Source organism: Cuculus canorus, chromosome 5 (genome assembly GCF_017976375.1).
Source record: "Cuculus canorus isolate bCucCan1 chromosome 5, bCucCan1.pri, whole genome shotgun sequence".
Classification (NCBI taxonomy): Eukaryota; Metazoa; Chordata; class Aves; order Cuculiformes; family Cuculidae; genus Cuculus; species Cuculus canorus.
This window is the reverse complement of record NC_071405.1, coordinates 55,634,089-55,659,451: the sequence shown is the minus strand read 5'-3', so window position 1 is coordinate 55,659,451 and position 25,363 is coordinate 55,634,089. Positions and strand designations below refer to the sequence as shown.

The 25,363-nt window shown below is 43.0% G+C and overlaps 1 protein-coding gene across 4 annotated transcripts in view; it reads right to left on the bottom strand.

Annotated features, from left to right (window-relative positions):
• Nucleotides 1-8,549, bottom strand: part of MAP3K9 (mitogen-activated protein kinase kinase kinase 9) — a 101,363-nt gene extending 92,814 nt beyond the window's left edge. For all 4 annotated transcript variants that reach the window (XR_008449992.1, XR_008449991.1, XM_054067514.1 and 1 more), the window contains exons 1-2: nucleotides 8,099-8,549; nucleotides 2,396-2,809 (exon numbers count right to left, since the gene is read on the bottom strand). Coding sequence is in view for 2 of the 4 variants with exons in the window: in XM_054067514.1 (XP_053923489.1) it covers nucleotides 2,396-2,809; nucleotides 8,099-8,381 (697 nt within the window). In the remaining 2 variants the exon portion in view is untranslated. The remainder of the gene's footprint in view (nucleotides 1-2,395; nucleotides 2,810-8,098) is intronic.
• Between the last annotated feature and the right edge of the window lie 16,814 nt (nucleotides 8,550-25,363).

Here is a 25,363-nt window from a genome sequence, read left to right as displayed (position 1 = left end):
TTCCCAAATATAATACTGCTTTCTGCAGACTTAGTCGGGCTAAAATTTGCCTACATCCATCATTTCTGTAAAAGACTCGATGGTATCTTTGGCCAAAACCACTGTGTAAATTCTCTACGTCTATCCTCCACAGGACGTGTTTGAATCCTTCCGCAGGTACTCCCCACTTATTCCTCCACTTCCTTTACTATTGTTTTCTCCCAAATTAGGAAAATTCCATTAATACATGTAGCAAACCCCTCAACTTCTCATTGAAAGTTTAGAGTGAAGCAGACTTTATGTACTGCTGATTCACTGTAGCAAAGAAGCATTTATTCTTCCTGCTGACAGTACAGCTGTTTTCTAGCACCCATATCTCCGGTTGGTGATACTGCGCACTGGCATCCCTCTTGTTGGGCTGGTTCTCTGGTTGATATGTTTCTCTTTTACAACTAGCAGTCTCTAGTCTGAATAAAACAGTGAAATACAGGAGTTAACAGCTTTTCATCTTAGAAATAACCTTCATTCCAAACCTCAAAAATGTTCAGACAGCATTAAGCAACAAAGTCTTAACGGCCTACTAGCAAAATGAGCAAGTAAATATTTTCTTACGTAAAGAGGAAAGGCCAACATTTAAAGGCAACTATTCCTTATTCACCCATGAAGTGAGTCATTCATTAACCAAGTCAATCAAACCTTCGTTTTACAGCATTCAGCATTTATCAGTACGCCCATGCACATACTGCCACCTGTTTTGGTAGGGGAAAGTTTAGATATTAGGAAATCCTTACAGACATTAATATTGCCTTACTCTAACAAAATAGGGAACTTAAACAGTATAAAGAATAATACTATAGGGACTAACTTGAAAACTCTTGGAAGTCCCCGTTTACAAACTTACTAACAGGAGTTAATAATTTATTTTTTTTCCCTTCATAACAAGCTATATAAATTCACTGCCATGAGCTCCAAGGCAAAAAAAAAAAAAACAAACCTAAAAACATACAAAGATTCTCCCAGGCCTGTAAACTTAGAACCTATTTAAGATATTAAAATACCCATATTATACCTCGTTGCTAGATGTTACTGCCCTCAAAGCAAAAGAGAACATCTGCCTGGATCCCAGCCACCCAGTTCACAGTGGTTCTTATTAATCTGAGCCCTAAATGAAAGATAGTTCATACTAACGTACCTATCTAAACCACTGCAGCCAGCACAGAATCACAGAATGGTTCGGGTTGGGAGGGACCTTAAAGATCATCCAGTTCCAACCCCGCTGCCAGGGAAACCTCCCACTAGACCAGGCTGCTCAAAGCCTCATCCAACCTGTCCTTGAACACCTCCCGGGAGGTCCCATCACTACATGCCTTTGTAAAAAGTCCCTCCCCAGCTTTCTTGTAGACCCCCTTCAGGTACTGGGAGACTTCTATAAGGTCTCCCTGGAGCCTTCTCTTCTCCAGACTGAAAAACCCCAACTCTCTAAGCCTGTCCTCATAGCAGAGGTGCTCCAGCATGCAGGAATGTGTTTGCACTTGCCATCTAATCATAGACAAGCAGAGAGAAAAGGCCAAAGAGATACATGTAGGTATCAGGAAAGATGATGATGATGATCTTTAAACCACAGCAGCAGTTTGCGTCCACACAGTTTTATGCACGTGTTTAACTGCAAGGCAATTTAAGTTTGGGAAAATGGATAACCTACAAATAATTTAAGTGGCAGATAATAAGGCTATTAGTATTACAGTAGCTATTTGCCAAGACTTCTAGAATCTTAACTACCCAGAGTCCAGTCTCCATGCTCTAACGAGTCAGCTACATCACATATAAAGTGCCACAAACATCAGCTGAAGTGCTGGGTGTACAAGGGAATGCAATGAGATATTTCATTTACGTGAGTTAAATGTTTCTGTCAACACCAGCTCTGTGAGGGACAGAGCGAAGATCCAATGCAAAAGAGATGGGTTAAATCTGTCATAGGGAAAACAGGTTTGCATCTCATCTATATAGCAAAATCTACCAACTAAAATGAAAGCTTGGCAGCATTTATCCTATCAAAAAGTGGAAGGAGAATATGCATTTTAAGTTCAACAAGACTTTCCATCATACACAAGTCTGCTGAAATGCCAATAAAACCAAGACACTGTATATATATGAACTATTGGAAATGCATGCTCCATTTACAGTTGCTTTTGCATTCAATCATTTAAGCTGCTTCTGCAGAGTGAAAGAATTTACACGTTTTCTGTGGTCTGTAGCATCATATTGTAGAAAAATAAACCCCTCTGGGATTGAATTAGAGGATACAGTGGTTCACAAGAAAGGATCATTAAGTTAACATTACTTCCCTCTTCTCTTTGTATAATTTCTTTCTAAAAGTCTACCCCAGCACCCTGGTCGTTCACTGTGTAGCACTTACTGTTGCTGGACTTCAAGTCACGATGAATTATGGGAACAATTGCTTCCTCGTGCAGGTAGTTCATTCCCCTTGCAATCTGTACTGCCCAGTTCACTAGTATGTCAGGAGGTATCCTTTTACCAGACAACACTCTATTTAGTGATCCTCCACGGGCAAACTCCATGATCAAGCACAGATTAGGTTCCTTCAAACACACACCCCTGAGGGCAATGATGTTGGGATGCTTTAACATTGCAAAGAGCTTGGCCTCTTGACGGACATTCTCAATGGTCTGGCTGATGTCCTCATCAGGATCATAGCGAGCTGCCTTGACAGCAACCTCATCTCCTATCCATACAGCTCGATACACTTTTCCGAAGCCCCCTATGCCAATGATTTCCTCCAGAACAAGCTCTGAGAAGTCGATCTCCTGGACTAGGAAGAGAGGGGGGGAAAAAAAAAGTTGTTAACATTTAGCAACTACACAGCCTGTACATCAGCTAAAGGTTGCCCAGCCTTACCCTTACCACCCCCGGAGGAAGGATCAATATTCACTCCAAAACAATACAAATGAAAAGTTGCAGTTCCTTCTGACAACCCTTCATTGCCAAATAGTGTGGTAAAACAGACCTTGCAGTATCAGAAAACCTGTATGAAGTACTCAGTGTGAACGGTCATGAATTTGACCTAATTGTGGCAAACGACACACTTAATGTGTTAACAGCCTCCTCTCGCCACACTTCAACTATATAACGTCCCCTTATGGACAAAACCTCATTTCCTGCCCTCAACGACAGTACAAGACTCCAAAACAGAACACCACACTCACGGGCTAACCCTCACTGACTTTACTACACTGTTTAACATGACATACTCAAAATTAAACAAAAATGCATCTCTCTCTACATTTGTCCCTTATTTGAATGCTTCTTGTTCAACTGCAACTAATGATCTTTTAGCCCTTCCCAAATCATGCTTATTCTTCCACATCTCTACAAGGGAATGTAGCGAATCTCTACAAACTTTGCAGAATCATTTCCCAGAAGAGATCTGCTAACCAATTCTGACACTACTGACAACAGTGCGACAAACAGATGGATCAGACCACATACAGAGCAAGCAATAAGAAAAAGAAGTCTTTTTTCTTAATGCACACTGCATTTTTATTACAGAAATTATATGAGATAACAGGACCATCATTTTCCATTCCCATGCACTCACAGCTACACTTTACAGGCTGCAACAGTAACTGGTGGCTACTTGGCATTCTATAATAAATATCTACAGATGTCTTAATTCAGCATATCAATTCGATCTGGAGCAAAAGATGTGATAAAATGCATCCTGTACAACTATACATGAAACATGGTTTATGCTCACAGACAGCCAAAAGAACCTACCCAATACTGATTAAAATAGAATGGAAAAGCCACAAACCGACCGAGGAAAACATGCCGTCATGACTGAATATACAGCAGTGGTAGGCCACCGGTGAGATATCATTGATGCTAGTCTGCGATATTTTGGTGGTTACCAATTACAGTCAAAGAAATTTTTAAAAGTTTTAAAGGAAAAATACCACAATGCAGGGATTTAGGCAGAAAAATCACCAAGATTTTTAGTACTTTCCTGCATTTGAAGTGCCAAATCTGACATGGTTCCCCTGCTTTGTCTAGCAGAAAGGAAGTTAAGTCTGTAACGGACTTACTTGATATAGGTATTAATTCAGAGCACTGCACTATATTATACGCTTTTGTAGCTATTGACTGCACCCATAAAACTCTCCAGTGTTATGTAGTCACACAAGGCAAGGGAGTAGGTTAGATTCTGCTTAACTAAAATATTTTATATAGTCCTATCAAATTTCTTTCCTAAGTCTAAAGTACAAGATGTTGTAAAAAACCTGTATGGAGTTAATACAAACTCTGCTGCCCACAACTGCAGATATTTTCTTCTTTTTTTGACTAAGTTCTGTCTTACTCTTATGTGTTGGTCAGATCTATGACTACATATAGGGATTCTATCACTAGCCTTCCTGAGCAGTACAGCCAATAAATCTGAAACCTGAGCTAGCATAATAAGGATGCCTGTGCTCTTTTTTCTAGTGTTCCATGAGCAAAAGATTAATGAGCAACAAGATAGAACACTGACCAGGAAAGTATTCCAAAAGGATGTAAGACCCTTACTAGTCCAGAACACAAAAAGACTGTCTGTTACTGCAAGTACATCTTTTGTGTAACATTCTGAACTTCAAGGGTTTACACAATAAAGGCTTCACTCCTCGAGTAGTAACTCCAGTGTTCAAGTGCTCATAAGCTGCAGATTACTAGGAAAGATGGAGTAGATTCAAACCAGAAGCAATGAAATTTTAGAACAAGACTGTAACAACAATAACTACAGGCGTAAGACTACCCTGTCATCAAGAATACACAAAATGAGCTACTGTGATATTTCCAGCTTATAAAAGAGCTGAATAAATCAGATGCTGAGTCCCATCACCTTCAGTCAGTCGAATTTCAGCACTGGTAGAACCCTCACTTACCCTGTTCCTAGGGACAAGGTCAATTAAAGACTAAAAGCAAACAAACGCATAAACCGCACAGCATGATCAAGAGACCGTCCCCGAGCCCCTGACACAGCACATTCTTGTGGTATTCCCACCTAGCGTTTTCCTCGAGTCTCTCACGGCTTCAGAGGGCGTCGAGAGGCGCTCGGCGCTCCGGGTGCTGAAGGGACAGCTCCGGACGGCCCCGCGCAGCGCCCGGCCACCCCGCCCCCGCGCCGGCCGCTGCAAAAAACAAGAGCGACAGGAAGGCGGCAGGCAGGAGATGGGCCAAGGAGAACCGAGGACAGGGAAAGCAAAGCTCTTCCTGTACGCTGTCACCTATTTTACTTCAGATAAAACAAACCCCTGCGGGATGCACAAACTAGAACAAGTCTGGACTTAAAAAGGGGACGTTTATGCTTCCAGATGAAATTTAATGTGCTGCACTTCAAGTTATTTTGTAAATAAAGTTTTCTTTGATTTGCAAGTATGACCTTAGCTTTACTTTGAAAATGTATGTTTCTTTAAGGCAAACTGGCCGGCTCACCCTCGTGGAGAGCTTAATCGGAAAAAACAACAACTCATCTTTACAAAAGTTTTGGCGTTTTTTTAAAGGTATTTAATGTTGAATTAGTTTCTTCATTTTCACAGACTTACTTATACAGCTACCTTAGAGCACAAAAATACTTGGGGTTTTTTCCCCCTTATAAATACATTAACTCCTCTTCTAAACTGCAGTTCAAATTAGCAGACATGCTGGACAACACTGTAAGGGCAATGGGAAATGCATTTATTTTATTATAATTTAAGAGTTTAAGAGTTATCATTCCTCTGGGGACCAATAAGGAATTACAGAACCTATACGCCACGAAGCAGTAGCCATGTTGACAACTGCAAAGTAGTTGCTGTTTAATCAGCATTTATTTTAATATATGATTAAGCTGTTTAATTCAGTCTGTAGTGCCTAAGAAGGGTCCTTCAAGCTGGCCCACTGCTGACAGCCTCAATAGGTTACTTTCACCATTCATGGTCTCCCCACCGAAGTAAGACTCAAGCACATTACATGGTCAGCTGAAAGACAACATGCAATTACTAGTCATCCTACTACAGCTCTGCATGGAAACAGAATCTCTAGGACTTATATTCCCAAACCTTCAAACATGAAGATAAACTTTAGGAAAGCAAGTAAAAACAGCTTCTGTGCCGAGGCGCACATCTGGAATGACACCTTGCATTACTCCTCCAAAGAACTTTCAATACTCCAGCAAATTAGCAGTAGGCTAATGGCTATCCATAAGGCTATCACACTAACATCACCAGCTCTTAAAGAGGGCATTATTCCTTGCAAAGGGATTTTTAACATTAAACTCGAAAATCCAATTCAACAGAAACCAGCTTTACCCTCATTCTAACAGCATTGTTTATATACTCCTATATATATATATGGAGTAAATATATATATACTATAATATACTATATTATATTATATTGTATATATTATATATACTATAATATACTCCTTTCGCATATTAAAAACTTCATTGGAGAGCAATAAATTCTACCCTGTCATGAACATACGGTTGATGACTTGAGAGAACAAAAGTAGTGTACTCCTGTTGTGGCACTATAAGGGTAAGACAGATATAAAAGGGGAAAGTGCAACTCTATAACTGTTCCTGAACTATCAAGCCACAGAAAGTGCAATAAGGTAGGAAAATCCATAGTTACAAAACCTGCACTTGAACAGTCAAAACAGGAGGGGAACCAAGGCTTCAAGAAGTTCTGTAGAAATTGTTCTCCAAACTATCTCAAATGCAAAGCCTACTAAGCATTTACAGCGTTTTCTGCACATGAAGGGGGGAAAAAAATATATATATACTGTGCCAGCATCAAAAAAACCACCACTGCCCAACCTCATCCCTTCACAATCCCAAGTGTAATACCACAAACTACTCAGTTTTTACTTAAGTGCTTTCAAGCAGAACACAAAGTAAGGAAAAAAAAAAGATACAGTATTCCTTGGAGATACGTCCTACATAGGACAAAGCATCTTTTTACTCCTTTTACTTTCTAGAAAAGCCTACTGCTCTGAAGATTTTTCTCCACACTCCCCCCCCCCAAAAAAAGCTGTATTTTTGCCTGAATTGTCAATTGAGACAGATAAACAGATCTAGAAAAAGTCATTCCACGCTGTTTCTCTTTCCACGATTATACTTAGTGGCTATAAAAAAAATTGTACAAATGAAACGGCCCTATTCTCTGGCTTCCAACAGACGTTCACAGAAACAAACTGATCCCTTGGTGCCTTAAGCATCACAATGTAGTTAAGCAAACGTCAGGTAGGCCCTGATATCCAAGCTTGGATAAAACTCATTCACAGATATTTTAGAATACAATTTCTAAGAAGGCTAAAGAGGAAGCTGGTAACACAAGTCAACTTAGGAATTTTTAAGTCAGAATTCATGAGCTTTTAGTTAGGAGAAAGGAAAATACTGAACACACATGAGCAGTGAATCCAGATCACAGAAAGCAACCTCTCCTTAAGGATATTCTTAAAGGGAGAGCTGCCAGAGGCCCCCGCGGCTCCGCCACTACCGGGCCACCAAGCTCGAGTAGTTCCGTGAGAATTTATCTGCCCCTGGGAACGCAGGATTTAACAATGGGAAACGGCAACGCGCCCCGATTAAACGCTATCGCGGGGAGCTCACCCGGCCTCCTGGGAGAGCTAGCCTGGAAGGACACCGGGAGGGAAAAGGACGCGGGGCGGAGGGGGTGGAACATTAAATCCCTGCTCTAGGGGGTCTACGTCTCTGGCTGTCAGCGGAGGGGCCCGGGCTCCCCCCATCCCCGCCGCGGCGGCCCCGCCTCCCTGCTGGGCCCTGGCGGGGGGGTTGGCCGGGCTCCCTCCGAACCCTCTCGGTGCCCGCCCCCCCACCGGGCCATGGTGTCCTGTCCCCTCACGGACCCTAACGGGGGGGTGTCAGGGGCTCCCCCCCGAGCCCCTCCCGGTGCATCCCCCACACACAGGGCCCTAGGTTGGAGGGTGTCAGAGGCTCCCCCCGAGCACTGTCGCTGCCTGCCCCCAACCCCCAGGGCAATGGGGGTGGAGGTGGCCGGGGTCCCCCCGAGCCCTCCCAGCCCCCTCCCAGCCCCCCTGGGGACCCCGCGCCAGGCCTTACGCTGTATGGCGGGGGGCGGCGGGTAGCGGGGCCGCAGCTCGGGGCCGCCCCCCTGCGCGCCGCTGCTCACGTAGTTGCTGGGGAAGATGCCGACGCGCTGGTCGATCTGCCCCGTCCACCATCCCTCGTCGCCGGACACGTGCGAGTCCCGGGACAGCACCTGCACCACGTCCCCCGGCCGCAGGCTCAGCTCATCCTCGCCGCAAGCCTCGTACTCGAACACGGCGGTCCAGAGCGGCGCGGCGCCCGCGCCCTCCTGGCCGAGCTCGGAGAGGGGCTCCATGGCGAGGCTGCTCCATAGGGCGCGGCGGGCGCGGCGGGGGGCGGCGGGGCCGGGGCCGCCGCCTATTGTTCATGCGGCCCCGGCGTCTCAGCCCAGCGCGGGGAGAGGCGAGGGCAGGCACCGCCGAGCCGCCGCATCCCCCCCCGCCTCCCCGCCCGCCTCCGCCTGCCGCCGCGCATCCCGGAGCCACCTGACTCTCTGGCAGCTTCGGCGGCGGGAGGGGAAGGGGTGGGCTCCGTCCGTCCGCTCCCCCACACACACACACTCCCCGCACCGCCATTGGCCGCCGCCGCCGCCCGTCAGCGCCGCCCTCACCTGATTGAGGGGCGCGCGCCCCCCCTCCTGGCCCGGCCCCGCGCGCGCGCCGCCGCCTCATCCCATTGGCCCGTGTCTCGCCAGCCTCCGCCTCCCATTGGGTGCGAGCGGCGCTTGTCAGTCAAGAGCCCCGAGCTCGCCGCTCCTTGGCTGTGCGAGGCGGGACGTCATGTGGGGCGGGGCTGCCGCCTCCTGCCCGGGTTTGGGGTGCGGGGCTTGTTGGGGTGCCGCGCTCTCCGTGTCCTCCAGAACCGCCAGGCCGCGCTGGGGCTCCCGTGGGTGCGGGCGGCTGGGCCATGGGGATACCAGAAGGGGAATATTTTGATTTAGGCTGGAGTACTGAGCCGTTGTGATTAGAATCATAGAATCATAGAATAGTTTGGGTTGGAAGGGACCTTAAAAGGTCACCCAGTTCCAATCCTCTGCCATGGGCAGGGACATCCCACTAGATGAGGCTGCCCGAGGCCCCATCCAACCTGGCCTTGAACACCTCCAGGGATGGGGCAGCCACAGCTTCCCTGGGCAACCTGTGCCTGTGCCTCACCACCCTCATGGCGAAGAAATTCCTCCTTATATGAAGCCTAAATCTGCCCCCTCCAGTTTATACCCATTGCCCCTCATCCTGTCACCACAAGCCTTTATGAATAGCCCCTCTCCAGCTTTCTTGCAGGCTGTTTTTAGGTACTAGAAGGTTGCTATAAGATCTCAGAGCCTTCTCCAGGTTGAAAAGGGTTCTTTGAAAGTTACACAGAATGTCCCTCTGATAGCCTGTTTTGTTTCTCTGAAAGTATAGTTTTCTTAGGCAGTTTGTTTCCTGGTCAGTGTCAACTCTGTGCCTGAGAAGATCATGGAACAGATCCTCCTAGAAGCCATGCTAAAGCACGAGGAGAACATGGAGGTGATTATCGGCAGCCAGGATGGCAAATCCTGTATGACCAACTTAGTGGCTTTCTATGATGAGATAACCACAGCGGTGGACACGAGTAAACCAATGGATATGATCTATCTAGACTTCTGTAAAGCCTTTAACACAGTACCCCACAGCATCCTTCTCTCTATATTGGAGAGATACAGATTTGATGGGTGGACTATTTGTTGGATAAGGAATTGGTTGGATGATTGTATTCAGAGAGCAGTGGTCAATGTTGAAAAGTCCACATGGAGATCTGTAACCAGTGGTGTACCTCAGGGGTCCATACTGGGACCAATGCTGTTTAATATCTTCATCAATGATATAGACAGCGAGATTGAGTGCACCCTCAGCAAGTTTGCAGATGACACCAAGCTGAGTGGTGCAGTTGCCACACCGTAAAGACAGCATGTCATCCAGAGGGACCTGGACAGACTGGAGAAGTGGGCCTGTGTGAATTTCATGAGGTTGAGCAAGGCCAAGTGAAAGGTCCTACACCTGGATTGGGGCGATCCCCAGTTTCAATACAGGATTGGGGATAATGTGATTGAGAGCAGCCCTGCAGAGAAGGACTTGGGGGTGCTATTTGATGAGAAGCTTGACATGAGCCAGCAATGTGCGCTTTCATCCCAAGAAGGCCAACCGTATCCTGGGCTGCATGAAAAGAAGCGTGGCCAGCTGGTTAAGGGAGGTCATTCTGCTACTCTAGTCTGCTCTTCTGAGACTCCATCTGGAGTATCGTGTCCAGTTCTGGAATCTTCAACATAAGAAGGATATGGAACTGTTGGAACAGGTCCACAGAAGGGCTACAAAGATGATCAGAGGGCTGGAGTACCTTCCCTACGAGGACAGGCTGAGAGTGTTGGGCTTGTTCAGCCTGGAGAAGAGAAGGCTTCAAAGACGTCTTATAGCGACCTTCTAGTACCTGAAAGGGGCTATGAGAAAGTGGGGGTGGACAGTTTATAAAGGTAGGTAGTAATAGGACAAGGAGGAATGGATATAAACTGGAGAGGGGCAAATTTAGGCTAGACATAAGGAAGAATTTCTTCACTCTGAGAGTGGTGAGGCACTGACATAGGTTGCACAGGGAAGCTATGGATGCCCCATCCCTGGAGGTGTTCAAGGCCAGGTTGGATGGGGCCGTGGGCAGCCTGATCTGGTGGGAGGTGTCCCTGCCCATGGCAGGGGGGTTGGAACTAGGTGATCTTAAAGGTCCCTTCCAACCCAAACTATTCTATGATTCTGTGATTCTATGATTCTATGTGATGATGATACTAGTGGAATATTTTGATTTAGGCTAGGGTGTGGTTAGGTTTTGTCTAAGCATTTGTGATTTTTTGAAAGTTACACAGAATGTCCCTCTGATAGTTTGTTTTGTTTCTCTGAGAGCATGGTTTTCTTAGGCAGTTTGTTTCCTAGACGTGGCCCATTCTTTGAAGACGATGGCGCCTCGTGTGAGGCACAATCTGTGCTGAACAGATGTCTCTTCTTCCGTGATCACCTGTCTTTGCAGTATTTTCTATCTTAAAACCAAGGTCAATCAGAGAACTGGAGCCAGATTCAAATTGGCAAGAGTTTTGACTGTAGCAAAGTTTCATAACATCACCTGGAGCTGGAGCATCTTCCATACGAGGACAGGCTGAGAATTGTGGTTGTTCAGCCTGAAGAAGAGAAGGCTCTGAGGAGACCTTATAGTGACCTTGCAGTACCTGAAGGAGCTACAGGAAAGCTGTGGAGGGACCGTTTGCCAAGGTTTGTAGTGATAGGACTAGGGGCAATGGGTATAAACTGGAGAGGGGCAGATTTAGACTAGGTATAAGGAGTAACTTTTTCACTGTGTGAGTGGTGAGGCACTGGCCCAGGTTGCCCAGGGAAGCTGTAGATGCCCCATCCCTGGAGGTGTTCAAGACCAGGCTGGATGGGGCCTTGGGCAGCCTGGTCTAGAGGAAGATGTCCCTGCCCATGGCAGGGTGGTTGGAACTGGGTGATCTTTAAGGTCCCTTCCAACCCAAACTATTCTATGATTCTGGGATTAAAATTAGACCTTGGAAACTAATAGAATATGCATAAGATTTCTGGGAAAAATTATACATATGTGTGTAAGTGGGAAATATATTCCGTAACCAGCGCTTGTCTTGTTGCAGGTGATTGATGGAGATCACTCCCTCATGTTGCCCAGGCTTGATAAAGAATGCTTGCTTTCTAAAATGCCAAAACGAGTCTTAGAGAGTTTTATTTGCTGTCATTTTCGGTATCTGTAGCAGTCGCCAGAGCTGCCTGTCCGGGCGTGTTTTCCGCTCCTCCTGGGCTGCCGGAGCCAGCCGCTGCCCCACTCTGCCTCCTGCAGCCCCGGACAGACCCTTGCAGCTCTGGGGCAGCCGCCTGGAACAGGGACTTGGGCCAGGAACAAACAGAAGCAGGGGCCAGCAAAGTCCTTGTTTTGGATTATTCCACCCAGCCAGCCCAAACTTCAACACCGGTGATTTTTGTACAAGGTTGACATGGATGCATCTCCACTGAATGCCTGTATTAAAAATTAAACAATGGCTTTTATTTCTCACTCTTGTAATCGGTGTATACCTTGTTGATTCTGAAAATTTCTCTCCCTGTAACCAGCATTTTTACAGCTTGGGAAGATACCAGACCTTGTGAACAGGATCTGTTTGTACTGACTGATATAAAAGGGAGATTTTCTTTCTGTTTCACTCCAGCTTTCTTTAAGACCTTCATTCGATTTTCAGTGGTAAAACTGGAAATTAAGTTTCTGTTCATGCTCCATTCTAACAAATCCCACTGATGCTGAATGACAATCCCAGGTACCCTGACCACACATGATGTCTTCCCTCTTGCAGAAGAACTCAGGCTTAGTTTTTCTTCAGTGTTTTGTAAGTGGAGTTACACAATTCTTCTCTGGAAGATGCAATCTCTAAAAATTCTCCATTCCCTAGTGAGGCCTTTGGGTGTTTTTTATGTACAGAGTAACTGCTAACAGTTCTTAAATTTTTAGCAGGGAGGCTTTGTCTGCCTGTTTATCTGTCCCTCTATTAGGCCTATGCTCTGCTTAGGAAGCACCAATGTTTGGGCTTTAAAAGGAATGATGAAGATCTTAACAATGGTGTGCTCTAAGTTAAAAAGGGCATTTGTAATCGTTTTTGCTGTTAGTAAAGTACTTGAATTTGCTTGTGCGCTTTCTGGGAAAACATCCACTCACCAAAACTTAATAACACGTATTGCAGAGAACCCCACAGGGAACAGAACTTTTTCTGGTTCCTTTCTTTTTTTTTAACAAACTTCACAGCCTTTATTTCTGAAACTGAAAACACCTTGCCTAGAAAGAGTTATCATATTAGTATCCTTATTTTACAAATAAATGAAAGAGCACAATATGTGTAGTTGAGGTTAGAACTAACATTTCCTTGTGGCATATGTGAGATCTGGGCATGCTGAAGCACTAGTTTTCAAACTGAACCTGTCTAAGAAACAAGCTTTGGATTTTCTCCTGTATCTCCATCTCATCCTGACAGTGAGGGTGGAGCTGAGGATGCACTCTTTCCACTACTCTTTTGTTGCTTAAGGATGCGTGTTCACAATTAGCATGAGCTTATCCAATATTACTCTGTTGCTGAAAGGGACTTTCCTGCCCCTTATCATATGCTTGACCCATTTTCTTGACTGCAGCAGTAATGACTGTACGGCTGTAGAGTCATTTAGGCTCATTTATCTAATTGAAAGCTAAGCTGCAAAATAAAAGCTGCAAGTTTTCAATCAGCTTTTTAGGTTGATCTGACTTGCATTAGGACCGTATGCACATCCATTAAAGCCAGTGCAACGTAAGGAAGTAGGACAGGACAGGTGAAGGGAAGAGCAGACCTAGCAACAGCCCAGAGTTAAGTTACCTTGTCTTGATCATGAAGCTGAGGGGAAACAAATAGCTGCATTCATAGTTTTTTGAGTTTAAATAATGGACGACTGAGATGGAATCTGAAGGACAGATGTTAATGTCCCTGGATCAAACGGCCTCAGCTGCCTGCCATGCTTTTCTATCTAATTTTATTTAGGGGAAAAATGATTTATCTGATTCACATAGTGGGGGATTATTATGCTTTATGTGAATATTAAGCTTTAAAAGTTGTAATATAAAAATTCTAGTGAGACATAAGAAAGAAGAAGTCTTCTGTCTTTCAGCTGTTTAACAATTATTTTGATCACTGCTATAGAACGTTGAAAGACTTAAAGTACAGCGTTATATTACCAACAGCGAAAACTGTGGTGGTAGAAAAACGATTGGTGTAGAGGCTGCAGCTGGCTGCTGTAGTGACCTGCCAAGGCAGAACCCTGCCATCTTGTGGAACGCTTCGATATTGAAGTACACAGTCAGCTTCGCTTCTCAAAGACATCGGGGGAGGGTGGAGGGGGTCCTCCCCCTTTTTTTTTGTCACCGATGATGTGTTTGTTTCTACAGAAACTGTGTGACTGGCTCAGGAAGACCAAAGCAGGCAATGCCTGGAGCTGAGACAGCGTCGAGGGAAATGCTCTGAAGAGCCATTATAGGATTTTCCCATTCTCACCGAGTTCTCTTGTCATCTTTTACCAGTCAGAGACTGGCTTGTGAATTTAAAAAAATGGCCAGATTAGGAAAGCTGTCCTTAGGGTCAAGGTAAATAGAAGAGCTAGGAAATATTAAGTTCATATTTCATTTATGGGAAAAAGGCAGAAGAAACGAATGTTAAACACTGTCTGCATGCAGTCTGAGAAAGATGACATTTTAGCGTTTGCAAGATACAGAAAGATTTCTGAAATGGTGCGTGTCTTTCTGGTGAACATATAGCCTAAACGCTATACTGGAGGCTTTTTATCATGCATTTTCTAGTAAGACTGTACATGTTCCGATTATTATTCAGCAGGTCTATAATGGGTATTAAATGCTAGATATAACAGACCAGTTCTCCAACTCTATATCTGAATATATACTCAGTGCTTCCCAAAGTTTGGATATACATTTTGTTATAATATGTTTGAAAAAGAGAGTCTAACCTGCAAAATGCAGATGATGCTCTGAATGTACTTCAAAATTCCTCCGAACTGGCAACTTTGGACCAAGGACTCTAATTCAGACTCATTTTTGCATCTACATTTTAACAAAACAATGAATTATTAGAGGATAAGCAAAAAGGTCAGTCTATCTCCAGCCCTTGTATTAAGAAGCTGTGGAAAGCATTGTGCTTATTTGATTCCATTATGCCTATAAATTTAGGATGATCATCTCAGCTTTTGCCCCATCTTTTCCAGATGTTTGTGCATACTACTAAACTAGTACTGTCTCTGGCAAAGATGTCTTTCTTCTCTCTGCACTGGACTTAGCAGCTCCATAACAACTTTTCCATCGTGCCAGTCCATAGTAATAGATCTACACTGGATATCAAATGCTGGCACTTTAGGCTCTTCATCTCTGTGTTCTGTGAGGGGAAAAAACAATGCTACCAAAAAAAAGAAAAAAAAATTGGGAAAAGAAATGTCCAGAAAGGAGAAGTACTTGCTCAGTCAAACTACACTGCAGTACTAGAAAACAACTGTATTTCCAACTATAGCTACCATGAAAGCGCATCTTTACCAGCACAGTAAGAAAGTATAAAATATTAAGGAGATGCTCCTTGGCACGTCTGCTTAGCGCAGCTCACTCCTTTTACATCCCATGGTAATTTATATTGCATCTTAAGTTAACCTACGACTAATGCTCACTAATAGCTTTGTTCCATGGTTATATCCACAGATATAACCATATACTCCACTCTGGAGATGTATCTCATGCCAGTAGACAGATTTGTTTGATCAATCACTTATAATCTCTCCTCAAGCAATGTAAGGTTTACCGATGAATGGATTTTTTTTTTGTCATTATAAATTGCCTCTTTGCATGGCTTTAAAGCCAGACAGTGGTTTGTTTGTTTGTTTTTCCCCACTTTTGAACAGTACCACTTTGCCAACATCACTTTAGTGTAAGTTTGTTCTTCAGGCAGGGGAGAGAGGTAAGCCACTGGCAACAGAAGTTTTATGTACTGTGCTGTGCTGGCTAGGAGGCAGGCTGTAAATCTGGGTCTTTAGCATCTGAGCCAGTAACAGAGGGAGCTCTGCTCTGCTTCATAAAATATATATGCTAATCTCCCAGATGGCTATATCTTCTTTCTCCATAGAACAGTTGACCTGGAAAATAAAAGAAGACCAAAAAACACTGGAGAGAGGAAATTCTGGCCCAAAATCTGTGAGTTTCCAGTGGACTTTACAGAGAGATGAAGCTTTTAAATTTAGTTTGAATTTATTTTGATAATAAAATACTGCAACAATTACATGACTATTATTACAGGTCACAGTATAAACATGTAACATTAAGCATTCATACATTTATCAGCATCTCTATAAGAAAAATAAAACAAAGGAAGTTTTTCAAATGTCATTTCTGCCTACACTAAAAGATACACAGCTAACAGAAATAACGTTTAACTTTGGCTTAGTAATGACTACCATTTGCACACTTTGAATTATCTCAATCCAAGCCACATTTATAGCTCTTGTTTAATTTGCCTTTGGTTGATCTGCTGCTTCTGTGGAGGAATATCAGAACTGTACTGCCAGAGTGGCGACATTGTGCCACAGTTTTGCTAGTGTGTGGACCAAGACTTTAAATTACTTGAGCAGAGGAACCAGGATTAGTGCAATGCAAATGTTCCTGATGGAGTTCAGCGAAGACACTGCAGCAAACTCTTTGGGTTTCTGAAATCTGTATAGATCTTCCTTTTCATGTTTTGTGTGAAAAATGAAGCAGCAGTGCCATTCCCTTCAGTGCCACAGCCAGCATATGATGCAGCACTCCCTCAGAGTGTTCTGCACTGCTTGCGGCACGTTGGCTCCCATTTGAGGCCTTCTGCCAAAGGAATGACCCAGTCTCCCTTGTGTTTGGAGGCAATGAGGTTTTGTTTGGAAATAACAAAAACAAGATGGAAAACAACTGGCTAGTCCATGGTTTTGTGTAGGCTTTAAGGTTGTCAAACAAAGCATTTGGTCCAGTTCTCAGGTCGCTGAAGCCAGCCTTGCATACCTTCAGAAACATAACACAAAAATGAAGAATCCTGCATCTGAACTCAAACCATAGGAAATGGATGTAAACTTTATTCGTAATTCCAGTGGTGCCTTAGAATTACAACATACAGAGACACACAACATCAATTAAATACCAGCATTCATATCCAAATCATAGCTTTATACCCAAATCATAACTCTACTAAATCTCCTGTCATTATGAAGTTGTGGACTTAAAATAGAGAGCCTTTTTATTTGGAGTTAAATAATCCCTGTGTTGATCGAGGCTGATGTCTTTTTTTCTCTAATTTGTATTCAGGAAGTCAACTTACTATTCAGAATAATAAACCTCCATCTAAAATAAGACCAACTAGGTCAGTACAGTAGTAATTGGTTTTTTCCACGTTGTCTTGTGAGAATAGGCAACATTTGCCTGCTGTCTCCTTTTATTTGCAATCACAGTTTAAATGCTTAGCAGAATTAGTTAGAGGAGCCTTTTTCAAAAAAAGGTATCACTCTTTACTTGAAAACTTTCTGTCTTGGCTTTCCTATAGAACATCTACACTTTGCCTGGTGACTAAGCTCAAATATGATGCTCTATTCGATATTTCATAAGGCAACTGGAAGGGGATTTCCTTGTACTTACATGGAAATGGACCTAATTCTGTTTTGATCTTGTAGTTAAGTGTGGGCGGAGAGACACATCATCTGTTTGTTGTAGTGCTGTCTCTCAGTACTGGCAGCACCAGATCCACAGACAGCCAGAGACACCAACCCACTGAGCAGGGATTTAATGTCACACTGTTGCAACCACATCAAGAAAACTTAAACTCTGCAATTAATTTGCATTATCTATTTACTTTTTTTTTTTCTTCTTTCCCTAATTGGCTCTCTTAATTGGTGGGCTCTTGTCCTGCACAATGTCAAGGCACTGTACAGTTCACTGTACAGCTGAAGCTTTTGTAGAATGAAGGAAGCATGATTCATGGAGTTAGCCCACACAGATCAGTCTCAGACTGCAGACTGTTGAGTGTCTTTGACTCTAATTGGTACCTGAGTAGTTTTCAAAAGATAGCATTAAACATAATTAACTTCTGTAGGGAACATGCCTCCTTCTTTCTCATGGTATGGTATTTTCCCTTCAAATTACACTGCTGAAAGGGCCTATAAGAGTAAGATTTGTTAGTGTGTGAATGACAGACTTTCTGCGCATATATATGGTTCAAGCAGAAGTCTTCCTGCTCCAATGCTGGTAGAATCTGAAATTTACTGTCACTGGGAAGTGGGGAGATCCAGCTTCAATCCCAAAAGGTCTCAGCTATGATTCGACAGACAAGTAAGGATCAGACCTTTCTTGAAGTCAGCTTTGACCCTTGAATTCTAAACAAGCAAGACACTTGGCTTACTGGAAGAGGGGATTTGAAAAAAAGAGTTGCAATAACAGGTTTTGCAATTCTCAGATTTTGTAAAATATCTCTTCTTGTGTAACTCGTGTGAAGCTAATGGGGAACAGGGTAACTATGAATCGGCACTCAACAGAATGAGCTACATAATTCACTCACAGCTTTAATGCTCATTAAGCATTTACCTGAAATTCATGCCTTTCCAATTACTTCACAACAGTGTCTACTCTTATTAGACTCTTATGGTGTTCCTACGTGAGTCTAAAAGGACTGAAGCCTGTAACACAAACGAGCACCTCCCATGGACAGTTAGGGGATTGAAACATCTAACAGAGCTGACCATTTCCTAATAAACTTCAGAAAAACCTAGTATGCTATTTGGCTGTGATATTTCAAATGTGTGTTCATATAAAATATGTTACAGGGAGACTATTTTGATGGCTACAAAAAGTTAATTTCCTCATTTTCACACAGTTACCTCATCCTTTCTAGTATAGCATAGCCTTCACCATGGTGAAGAATTATGCTTCCTTTCTAACCAATTACAGCATACGATTTGTTTTGCCTACTTAACCCTAGTAGAAGATAACCATCCTTAAAACACTGTCACTATTTCTTGATGTGGATAATAAAAGGGAAACTCAAGAGAAGTTGCCTAAGAAGCAGGTCTTATCATGGGTGTGCCAGAGGAACGCTACCCATGCCGAGGAGCAGCAGCTGGGCAGCCTCTCTTCTCCTCGGACCCGCACTGGAGACACAGAAGGTGACATTTACAGTCACCTTCGCGCCTTGGTCATCCTTGATGATGGAGCCCTGGGAGGGGGCACCCACAGTGCCACCCGGGGGCGCCAGGAGCCTGCGAGCAGTCATGCCCCTGCCTGCCCCAGCCATCCCCGCCTTGGGACCACGAATTCTTTTTCCATTCCGAGGTCAACAATGAAGAGATTCTCGCTCAGGTTATTTTTGGTCCCGCTGGAGCAGCACGCCGTTTCCTCAGGGCTCAAAGCTCATTGTTTTTATTCACTTAGATGAAACAATTGTAGTCTGCATAGGACACATTTGTTTTCCAGTTCCCTCAAACCATTATTACCTTTTCCTGTTCCCCTTGAGAAAATGGACCTTTGATACCCTGCCAGGTTGCGTTATTGAATTCCCTGCCCATTTCTGGGTGAAATCGTGACAAAGGCAGGCACTTTTACTGAAAAGGAAAAAAAAAATTACAGAAAGAATGTGGAAGAAAACCTTACACTGGAAAAAAAGTAAGTTGCGTAACAGTGAAGGAATGAGGTAGTGTGAGTCATCTCACTCATGAGCACTTCATCTGGTCGAGTTCTCACCCATCCAGGAAGGAGTTTGCCAGGCCCCATTTACATCTCACAGCCAGTAAGCCCAGCCAGGGATATATAGCACTGAAAATAGAACTGTACCTAGTCATCTCCTGGCATATAAGAGAAACGATGTCACAGCTGCCCTCAGTAAAAGCATAAACTTTCTTTACCTGCATTTTATTATGAACAACATCACTGAACCCAGCCTCCACAAGGAGGTCTGAAAGGTCCACAGGCTCCGGTAGATCACATTCAGCTCCTCCTTGGAAGACCCTTTCTCATGGTCCATGATTTGTACTGCTCTTACCATACTTTTCCTTCAGCTTCCCCCCTCAGAACAACTCCTGTTGTCCTCTGATTGATTTCAGTTCTTTCCTGTTCTCCCTGCAGTTTACCCTTTTTAATCTGCTATGGGACTTAAGTATGCCATTATGAATCCTGAGGTGCTCTAAGAGTGAGAAAGAAGAAACACGTGCTTTTGGGAGGTAATCTTGTTTCTTTTTCTTAAAAACTGCACAGCAGGGGGAAGCAGGTTAATTAAATGTCACTTAAGTTAATCTTAATTCAAATGTAACTGTACATGTACATCAAGGACTCCTGGCTTTTTCCTCTGCTCTGCTATCAGCCAATTCAGAGAACATGACAGTTTCCAGGTTTGTATCCACAGAGACTAACTCTCAGCACACTTCTACCCTCATTTTGGATAGAGAGCATTAGAAAGAAAGGTGGATCACAAAAACAATGGCTATTGCTATCTTGCCAGTGGGAAAAGGATGAGGTGTTATCAAGGATAAGCTTCCAGTATTGCAGTCTCCTTCTCCTGCAGACTACACAAGTCCACATGTGCTGCCTGTGCAGCCACCTCCTACTGAATTTCTTTGAAGGTCAATCTAGGTAGCTGAATTTGAAGGATTTTCTGGAGACTTCGTACTAAACACTTTAAGACTGGAACTGACATTCTTCTATCACCCCATTAAACTCAGTCCCTCGTAATTTCTCTGTTGTACTTAGGAGAAAATCTGACAACTTAAGCACTTGTCTCAAAGTTTATGAGATGATGAGATTCATAGAACCAGGAGATGCAATTAGCTAGTGAGAATAGCATCCGACAGAAGCTCCTATCCAGCCTGCCAAGCACATAGCAGTCTTTCTGAGAAAGTATGTGTTGTTTAGATCTATTGCAAGGAATAAGGCAGAAGGGAGGCTAGTGAAAAGTTGGATTTTTATAAGCTCTGAACTCTCTGCTTGTAAGGCTCAGATCCTACAGACTTTCTGTGTTAAATAAAAATCTAGTTGTGTGCGGTTTTCCTGATGTCAGTTGAAGTAACAGTTAAATAAACATGCTTTTCAATATATAGCTTGTGATATAATGCCTGAAGCTTTGACTTCTGTTCTGTTTTTTTATTTTTTTAAATGTTCTGCTTGTTTTCCAACGTATGTCATCTGAAGATTTACGAAAAAGCATTTAGTTGTTATGCTACCAACTATCTGTGAAGCAGCAGTGTGTACCAGAAGTTCAAAATTGAGTCCAAGAGTCAAAATACCTCGGCCACCTGTGCTTAATTCTGCTGTTACCGCAGTAAGACTGTTTTTCATATGATTTGTGTAACACTTGGTATTAAATTAAATCTTGGAAGTACATCTTCTACTGCAAAATAGCTTTTTGTGGTTAAAATACTTCTTGCAACAAAACCTCCTTTATTCACGTCATGTCACATGCTGAAACAATGACAAAAAGATAAATCACTCCAAATCTAATTTTAAAAGCTGCAAATTTGGTAATAGGTTCACTAATTTCTATAATGTTTAGAACACTGCATATAACAGCTATAGGCTTATAGCTTTCATGTTTCTGATGCAATCATTCCTGGCTTCTCTGGGTTCTATACGCAGCATGAAGCAGAGTAGAAATCTCTCTAAGAGAGTTGCTCACTCCACCCTTCCTTTGTTTCAAACTCAGTTCTGATTTTTTGCCTTTAGGGTTATTTTTAATGTTAGATCATTTCCATTGTTTATTTCCAGAAAAAGTGTTTCCAGGCCATTTTGCAGCCTTCATTGTTCTGGGAAGACCTATGAAAAAATGACGATTATATGTTTCTCTAGCATATGTTGTCAGAAATATGACTGTCACTAGCATCATACACCTATATCTAATTCTTTTGCTCTCTAACAGTTTTCTCCCTGATAATTTTTGTTGCTTAATCCATCAAAGATTTCCCAAGGGGCTAAGTATACCTTTCCATGCTGTGGACTGGTAAAGAATGCACTAATGTAATAAACTAACGCTATTAAAACAGTGTTCTTGAGCCAAACCTGGAGCCCAGAGCCCAGCAGCTGCATAAGGCATCCATGCAAGAGGCCTGGGGAAACAGAGGTGCCTTTGGATGCCTAAAGTTCTCTAAGAATCTGCCCTGAGGGAGGATGCATGAAGCTGTTCCACCACAAGCAAAATCCCTCATTCCTAAGGAAGGGATCAGGAAGGAATTTTGCAAAGCTTTGCTGCCCATGGATCCATCCTCTCAGAGCATCTGCTATGGGTTTTTCCATCAAAGAAAAAGATGAACAAGCACTGTTTATAGAAAAACTTTTTGTCTGGTTGAGAGTTGGAATGAATCTACCCGCAGTACCGTGAACTCTATCACTACTGGTAATCTTATGCGATAAATAAATACAGAAGAGGAAGGAACAGCCTTGGTTTCACCCCATTGCCTTGTCTTTGAATCCATAAATAGCTCACCTGTCTAGTACTGACTGCAGAACCTGTCACAGTTTGTACAGATTCTCTTTATGTCAAACATTACCCTATTTAATAGATCAGGATCTGGGTGATCTGGGTGCTGCCTTTGTCAATGGTTTATGTCAGGATCTGGAGTAAATCACTCAATTTGCAACAGTTTTAACACCTATACAAAGTAATTATGTATGCCTCCTTTGCAAGTCTCTTTCATACACAGATAAAAGAACTCCATCCAATAGATGCACTAGTATCAGTGCCACTTAACAGGTAACATGACATTGCAAAAAGTGACTTTGTTTTAAAATCTGCTTTTCTTGGCTGTGCATAGTTCCTTATTCAATAAGGTGTCACTATGCCCCTGCTGTTGATAAGGATCACCAGGCCTTACCTGTATGAATGAGGGTAAAAGATTTTGACAGCAGAACTTACGGACACAAAGATAAATGAAAAAAGTGACATGCAGTCTGACGTAAAAACAGGCTAGAGACTGTCAGGTAATGCAGCTGAAAGAATATTTGCATGAAAAAAAACATGCTGTTTCAGAACCTGTGGTGTATCTACAAATGTGCATGAGCATATAGGTCTATATACATGTATATGTGTGCTCTGTGTTCACAGGGACAGCAAAGACCTAGCTGAAAATAGAGGCTGTGAGAAAAGGCTGAGTTGAACGTGTTCCTGTACAGCTACAGATTTCTTTTACAGTAAGAACCTCCTCCTAACTCAGCTTAATATGAAATACTGTTTATGGACAGTAGGTTAAAACCAGTTGTCCATCAAATGGATGCAACAAATCTATTTAGCCAGCAGGGGAGGGAGAAGATCTTTGTAGCTGTTGTTGTTTTCCTGACAAATAACTATGCCACCTCCAGCTGGCTGCCAAAGACCATTTCTTTAAAAGCCATATGTCCTCTCTAATAAAGCTGCTATCACACCTCCTTCAGGCTTCCCTCATTCTGCTGTAGTTATGCCTGATTTCTTTTAGTTCATGCGGTGGTACAGCTGTAGGATGATGACTTGCTTAAGCAAGTGCTTTGAGAAAATATGGCCTACAGAAAAAGGAAAGATTGTCTGGGACAGCCTGGGTCTGTGCCTCTGTGATTCCTGGAATGTTACTCGCTGGGTAGCTCATAAAGATTTTCTTTTTAAATAACTCTTTAAAGGGTTGCTGGAATCCAAGTTACTTTAGATCTGCCATAAAATGGCAATGTTTCAGGGCACTCCCCCCAGATTAATCATTTTCACATTCTGAAATCTGTCAACTGTACCTTCAGGCACTGCCAATTCAAGCAAATACAAAAATAGTAGCCACAACACCTCAGGGCATGATTTCATCAGATCTTATATGCTAAGCAGGTCTGACCTGTTCGGTATTTATCTGAGAGACCTCCAGAGAACAGAAGGAATACATGGAAGGGGCAGTTCTTGTGAGGCAGCTGAGATTTCTTGCCAGTATAAATCATAAAACATCTCTGGGAATTTAAACATTGGTTGCTTAAAAAATAGCGCTGCTTCTGCTGTGACCGACCTATATTGGTGCTGAAGCAGCGTGTGACTAGAGATGCTACCTTCCAAAAGGGATTTAAAACTGAAATTCTGCAGTTCTTTTCTCAAATTCAGGTTGTTGACTATGGCCACATTCCATCTCAAGGCAATGAATTACATACTGTTTCCAATAGTCTTGAATGTCAAAATTATTCTTCACACCTCCCACTAAAGCACACAGTCACTGCCATATTCCACTTCAGACAAGGCTGTATTCAGTGAGGAGTCTTACTTACACAGTTAGCAAAGGAGTTGAAATCAGACAGAAACATTAAGTTAGTTTTCTGTTGATTCAGAATGAAGCTGAAATCCAAGAAAGAACTAGGAAAACTGCCAAAGTCTGCAGGGCCTCTCAACTAACCTGCCCAAGCAGACCCTGGTACTTTTATGAAATCTACTTGCATGAAATCGTGACATATCCCCTACAACATTGTGGCCCTGCAGTGCTACCAGTTGTTCTACAAATTTCCACAGTTCCCTGTTGATAAGCCAGCCATCTTAAGATTATTCTCCAAATTCTGCCCACATTTCCTCCTTGGGTTCCTTATTTTGGTCTCTTTTCATTACCCTGAAAGTGGTAGGCATTGAATATTTTTTATAATTCTACATCTGACAACATACTTTAAACTGAAACCCTCTCCTAGACAAAGACTGACCAACTCCAAAGGCTTAACTTCCTTAGAAAAAAATGGCTAAAAAGAGCCATAAGAGAGAGGAATTTTTAAAATTAAGAAGATAGTCTTGGGGACTCGTTTGCGTGCTATGGGAGCTTCATACTTCAGACAGAGACCTTAACAGTGAACAAAGACCTTAAATAGGAATTTATCCTAGTGGCATTCTGAATTATTGGTAGAAATTTCTTACAGTGAGGCATTGCTGTGCTGTACTTTAAAGAATGTGGAATAAATGCTGCTAAAATACTGTCTGCTGGGTGTTTGGGTAATCTAATTTTAGCCTTGTTTATTATGTTTCATCTCCATGGTGTTTTTAGATTACTCTTGTACTAGCAATGCTAGCAAATTCTTCATTTTCAGAGAGAAGTTGTGGTCAATGGCACACTGATGACGCTTCTCTGTGTGATTTCTACATGGACACGTTCACACAATTAGGTCCTGTAATGTGAAAGTGGACAATGCCGTCACAAGTTTCTTGTAAGAAACACCAACAGAACTGTCTTAAGGAGGAAAATTCATCCTAAAACTGCACTGTCTCTAGCAACAGGACTGCTAAGCCGTTCCAATTGCTTTTTTCATCCACACCGAAGCAGCTGCGAGAGGTTAGAATAGTGAGACTGGGGCCCACATAGCTGCTAAAAACAAACAGCAGAAGCTGATGATGAAATCATCAGAGATGATTTCTAGAGAAAGAAAGAAAAGGACTGAAGTTGAAGATGCTGTTGTTCTAACAGCAACTTACAGAAGGTTGCTATCAACAAGTTGGTAAGAATTCTTTTTTTTCCTCAGCTGTCATGGGACTTCTTTGTCTGCTTGGATCTATTTTAAATGGTTTTCCCCTTTCAGCACTCCCTGATAATGAGAAACTTATGTAAGTGCTCTTCTTCAGGGCGAATCTTGCTTTGGTCTGCTTATTTTGTCTTGAGAAAACCACAGGGCTCAGAAAGCGTACAGAAAAAGCTTACATACTCAAAAGGTGCAGCAAGCAGCTAAGAC